The 6,087-nt window shown below is 47.0% G+C and overlaps 1 protein-coding gene across 2 annotated transcripts in view; it reads right to left on the bottom strand.

Moving 5' to 3' along the window:
- Positions 1-4,685: 4,685 nt before the first annotated feature.
- Positions 4,686-6,087, bottom strand: part of ROPN1L (rhophilin associated tail protein 1 like) — a 34,552-nt gene continuing 33,150 nt past the window's right edge. For both annotated transcript variants that reach the window (XM_037799474.1, XM_037799473.1), the window contains exon 6: positions 4,686-4,821. In XM_037799474.1, coding sequence (XP_037655402.1) covers positions 4,758-4,821 — 64 coding nt within the window. In that variant the 3' untranslated portion in view covers positions 4,686-4,757. The remainder of the gene's footprint in view (positions 4,822-6,087) is intronic.

Below are 6,087 nucleotides of genomic sequence, written 5' to 3'. Positions count from 1 at the left end.
AGACAGGAAAAGAGAAGACAAGGACACAGTGGAAAACCATAAGAAGACAGAAGAAGACGCAGGAGTGACTCTCCCATAAACCGAGGGGCGCCCAGAGCCCCCAGAAGCTGGAAGAGGTGAGGAGGGTCCTCCCTGGGGCCCGCGGAGGGAGCCTGGCCCTGCCCACACGTAGACGGCGGACTTCCGGCCTCTTCCGGCCTCAGAGCTGAGAGAATGCCCTTGTTGCCTTAAGCCACCAGGTTGCATTGATTTGTTGGGGCAGCCCTGGGACAGCATCACACAGAGTAGAAGGGATTAGGGTGAGGGCAGGGGTCTGGCTCCAGCGGAGGTGGGGGGATGGGGCTCTAACAACCAGCCCCGGGTGAGCAGAGCAGGCCAGGGGATCAGCGTCGTGCCCAGGAGAGCGGAGACTGCGGGTTTGCTGGGCAGCAGAGTCTGGCATCAGCGGTCCGGGAAAAGCAGGCCCAGGACTGGGGTTACCCCCCTGCCCCCGGCCATCAGGTAGATGCTGCATGGCTGTGCAGAGAGACAGAGCTCAGTGTCCCCAGAGAAGAGGGGCTCGGATCCCCCACCTGCCCCCCCGAGGCTCAGCTCTTGGGGCCAGTGAGTCCAGTAGAGCAGGCTCAGCTGGTGAAAGAAGGGGGACCCAGGAGGTCACCAGGGCAGGTCACTCCTGGAGTGAACACACCAGCCCCTGGGGAGGCCCCCAGAAAATCTGCTAGGGAAAGCAGGAGCGAGTGTGGAAACGGGGGCATGGCGTTCTCAGGGAAGAACGTCCCCCTCTAGGGCCCATCAACAGATCTTGTTTTGACATTTCATCTGTTTAAAAATTTACCCAGAACATTCACACAGCAAATTAACACAGTAAAATCCACTCACTTTGGTGGACAGACCTATGAATTTTGACAAATACACAGACTCAGAGACCTGCAAAAAAATTCCCTGGGGCCACCCCTTTGTGGTCAGACGCCCCACCCTTGGCCCCTGGCCTCCATCCCATGTCGTCTTTTCCAAAATGCCGCAGAAGAGGAGTCGTACGGTGTGTAACTGTCCGAGTCTGGCTTCCTTCACTCTTCATGATGCCCCTGAGACTGGAACCACACTTGCTCTTCCACTCCCCAGTTGAGGTTTTCTGGATACTGGCGATTCCCAATACAGCTGCTGCATAAACACTCAGGATCGAGGTCTCTGCGCGGACATCAGTCTCCATCTCACTGGGGTCAACAGCCCCGATTTCCAACATCCACCCCTCCCCAGCCGTCGGGACCCACCACAACTTACACAGGTACAGTCTACACCCGCACCTCCACGGCCACAGACGTCCTGGTGTGTGGTCTCGGGCACACACGACCTCAGGCACGTGCCTTGGGATCAGCCACCCTTCTGGGCACTGACGCACTCTCCTTATGGGTAACTCATGGCTCACTTCCATCGCAGCGACTCAGATGTTTTTGATCGCATCAACATACTGCCCCAAACCAACGCTGCCTCCCCCAAGCCTAGGGAACCATCGGCCCAAATCCTATGTTCATCAGCTCTTGCTTGCCCTTAGTTTTACCGCTGGTTTTTGCTCTAATGATTACCAGCCATATCTTTATATAATAGCCTTAGTCTGCTCTTTGGTTGCCGCGTCTTGGTTCTCTACTACAATCAATATTGAAATTAGCCAGTAACTGCTTCTACTCTCTTCCTCCTCCTCCCACATCCGATGTGAACATCATTTTACAGAAAATATATTCTACTTTTCATATAAACTCCCCACTCTCTGGATTTTTGATAGGTGGTATGTATCTGCTTTGTTGGAGCACACAGCCTTATATACCAGGCTGCATCCCTCATAACCGTCTTTTCGTCTTAGTTTCCTGGATAAATGTCTATTTAATGCTCTCCACTGGACTCCACGTGGACTTCTCCAGTGTTACTGGTTGTCTGAACAGTGGATTACTCCGGAAGGGTTAGCTGGAACTGAGTACTTGCATGTTCAAAGCAGTTTCTTTGTGGCCTTTATACCTGAAAGTTCTTTTGCCAAGTACAGTGTTAGACATTGACGGCAGTCTAATGCCGGAGGGATGATCCAAAAGACAGTGGCAGGAAGACACTTTCCTTGCAGAGTTGGTCCTCGTTTTTTATTCAGACTCCACAGACCAGCAGCAGTGGCATCTCAGGCCCCCTCTCTCCACGACGGCTCTGGCTGCATCTTCGTGCCATGCACTCGGCACCCTGGGGCGCTTCCGGGCACTTCCGGCCGGCCCAAACCCTCCAACAGCAGGCCACAGCTACAGACCAGCACCCGCCATGCCAGGCAGCATCCTCTGCTCCCAGCAGGCTGCCCAGTCCTGGGGTACCAGGCCCTCTGCGAAGAAGTCTGAATCTCAGCCTTGGAACGGGGTGGGGGGGTGGTCTCTCCTTGGTCCTCGGTTCCTTCACTGTCCCTCTCAATCAGCTGAGAGGAAGAAGCTATTATTTTGTACCTCTTTTATCTCTTTTAGGGGTTAACCATCTTTTTACTAGTTAAAAATGCATTTCATTGAATTTCTCCTGTTCTGTTTCCTGTACATACGCTGACTGATAAACGTGCCCAGTCTTGTCTTCATTAAATGCAAACACGCTAAGGACAAAAGAAAGACTCTTTGTATATGCTCCTGAGGTTGATTTTCTAACAAGAAAAAGAAAAACCCTTTATATACATTTCTTTAGGTCTATAGCACCTGGACACTTTTTTTGCACTCATTTTGTTCTTCTGTGCATTTCTTTTTGCTGAGGCACTTTTCCATGTAGCAAATTCATTCGCTCTACCTGACTTACAATTGCACTTATGTAAAATCTAATGTTCTTTTTATTCTTATCCCCCCATGTGCTGAGGAGTTATAGTCAGGAAAAAATTCTTTGGGAAAGTATAGTTTTGAAAACGTTCAAAAGAATTTAACAGTAGTAAGTTTTTAAAAAACTTCCAATGCTGTAAAGTTACTTGCATTTTTATGAATATTCTATATGTATATAGCCTGTTCTATGTGAAGGTCACCAAAAGTCCAGGCGAGTGACCCTATCAAATAAGGTAGTTTAACATCTAGATGAAAAACAGACTTTACACATCTCAGTGCAAGCCTTGTGAATACAACCAGACACTTTAGATAATAGCAAAATGTTTCTTGGAACTTCGGTTTTTCACAATTCTTTGGACACATTAGCTTGGAGGTGAATCTGCAGAGAACCAACAAGTCATACTGTGGTGGACTGAATGACGTACCCCGATTTAGACATGTTCTTGATCTTACCCCGCATTCCCGGGAGTGTGAGCCCATGCACATGGGACCTCTTGAAGATGCTATTTTTAGTTAAGGGGTGGCCCAACTGATGAGGGTGGGTCTTAATTAGGGTTATTGGAGTCCTTATCAAGAGAACCCAGAAGTCACAGAAGCAGAAAAAGGAGAGGACATTGCCATGCAATGAGAGGCAAAGATGCAAGCCAAGGAACCCCAAGGATGCTGGCAGCCAGTGCCTGAGTGCTACAACCCAGGAGGACGCCAGTCATCTGGACTTTGAACCCACGAGACAATACATCACCACTGTTTAAGCCAATCCATTGTGTGGTATTTGTGATAGCAGCTCAGGCAAACTAAGACACAAACTACTTCCATGTTCTCTGGAAAATAATCCCAAATGTATTCATTGGTGTGATGGTTAGGTTCATGTGTCAATTTGGCCAGGTGTCTGGTCAAGCAAGCACTGGCCTAACCGTTACTGCAAGGACATTTGTGGCTGGTTAATAAACCAGAAGGCTGGTTTATTAAATCATCAGTCAGTTGGCTGCAGCTGTGACTGATTGTGTCAACAAAGGGCGTGTCTTCCACAATGAGAGAACACAATCAGCTGGATTTAATCCAATCAGTTGGAGACTTTTAAGTGAGACAGATAGAGGACCTTCACTTCTTCAGCTGACCAGTGAAGCATTTCCTGAGTTCGTCATAGTTGCCAGGTCGTTGCCTGAGGATTTCATTGAACATGCTCATCAGAGTTGCCAGTGTGCTGCCTGAGTAGTTCATTGAACACCTTCATTGGAGGTGCCAGTCTGCTGCCTGTCCTACCGCTGTGTGACACTTTTATAAATCTTATGTTTATAGATATCTCTTGTTGATTCTGTTTCCCTAGAGAACCCTAATACAGTTGGCAATGCCATTTTGAAGACTTTGTAAAAGGAAAGCAAATAAAGGATCTTCGATACTTATTTCATTCCAATGGACCACGTGCTGGTCTAAATTGCTTGTCTGATGGACTTCCCGGTCACCAGTGCTCCTCTAAATAACAAGCCCCCCGGGCCCCTCTCCTCCGGAAGCTCTCAGGTCCCAGCAGAACTGTGCTCTTCCAAGTCTTGGGTCGTGGACCAGGGGGCAAAAGGCACCTCACCTGCAGCCTGCTGGTCACGAGTTTGAATGAAGAACAGCCTTGCCCTTCCCCTCTTCCTACTCTATATTCTCCAACTCTAAAACAGATTCTACTGCTGTGAATTTTTTTCATGTAAAGTTATTTTCTTAAACATATAATGTGGGGAGGCACAGCAGTGATCAAATAAGCCCCCACGAAGCATGTGTCATACTCAATTTCCATTAAGATAAGAACTCACATTACACATGTATGTGGTTAATGACAAGCTGTATTTGGTGCCAAGGTTTTAAAAAGCATTTTTTTTCTACTTTAAAATCTCTTCTTTTCTGAATTAATGAGTTATTTGTCTTTTGAGATTTTCTTTTCCAGGCTTTTTAAACTTTCCTCTTTGTAATGAAGAAATCTGAAAGTGCTATCATGCCGTTCTTTCTCTTGTCTCTAAATTAGAAACAGATACACTTATTAGCAACTTCTAATAGATCATGTAATAAAATATTGATAAAATGGAATGAACTTTAAACATTCTATCTTAAAATTTGATTATTATGATCTCTCATCAGTAACTTTTCTCTCTAAAACAAAAAGTATTCCTATTTTCTTGCACCAAAATGGGCATTTATTTTTAGGTGAAAAGACCAATACTGTATTTATAGATTTTTCTTTATTGAAAACTCAAATTAAGTCACCAGTGTAATAAAAGGATCTTCCATCTAAAAAGTTGGGCCTGTGAAACTCAAAGGGTTGTCTTAGTCCAATGAAACTATGTCATTAACAACAGTGTATCTTTTGATTATCTCCTTATTTATATATATTTTTATTTCTTAGCAAATATAATGTCAACATCAGTAGATGGGTTGTAAAAATACCAAACTGGAATAATGCTCTGAAATCATAAAATAAACAGGTAAGTTCATTTTCAATGTCAGAAGGAAAACAGGACAAGCTTTAGGGCTCATGTTACAAGTAAAAGGAACACAAGTTAGTGGTGTTAAACCATACTTTCCCCTAAAAAGCAGCCATCTCTTAGAGATCAAGAGGAATTATATTCGTCGAGTAGTGTCCCACTATGAAGGCTCACAAATGAAGAGCTGCTGGGAAACACTGCGCGGGCGGCACAAGGCACCAGGTTGTAAACCCAGACCTCCCCTTCTCTGTCCTCAGCCACTCCCTCTCTAGGGACGATTTTCCCACATTTATCTGGGCACATTTTTTGCATTTGTTTTGTTCTTTTGTGCATTTCTTTTTTCTGAGGCATTTTTCCATGTAGCAAATTCATTCACTCTACCTGAACATAAGCACATTTGACTCACTGCATCTTTTAAAGAGATATCTGTCAAACCCCCTGCCCCGCGACCTCCCACCCCTGGGCAGCCGACCTGGGGGAGGCACAACCGACATGTTTCCATCTCTCGGCAGCCCCTGCAGTCTGCTTTCTGTACCCATTACCCCTGAAATCCCCGGGCCCAGGGCCCCAGTGATGCCCCGTGGTGAGTTCAGGGGCAGCTCTGCCGGGTGGGACGCTGCTCCCCCCCAACTCCACGCACATGCTGACTCTCATGGTGACGTCACTCTCTCCCAGGTGGGTTCCTTCCTCTCTCCCTGCCCTCATTCCTCGAAGCTGGAGCCCCTGCTGCACCGCAGCCCTCTCCCCCCACCAGGTACACCTCCTGAGGAGAGCCCACTCATATGCACCATCAGCCAGCA

Source organism: Choloepus didactylus, chromosome 11 (genome assembly GCF_015220235.1).
Source record: "Choloepus didactylus isolate mChoDid1 chromosome 11, mChoDid1.pri, whole genome shotgun sequence".
Lineage (NCBI taxonomy): Eukaryota > Metazoa > Chordata > Mammalia > Pilosa > Megalonychidae > Choloepus > Choloepus didactylus.
This window is presented reverse-complemented; position numbering and strand designations above follow the sequence as displayed.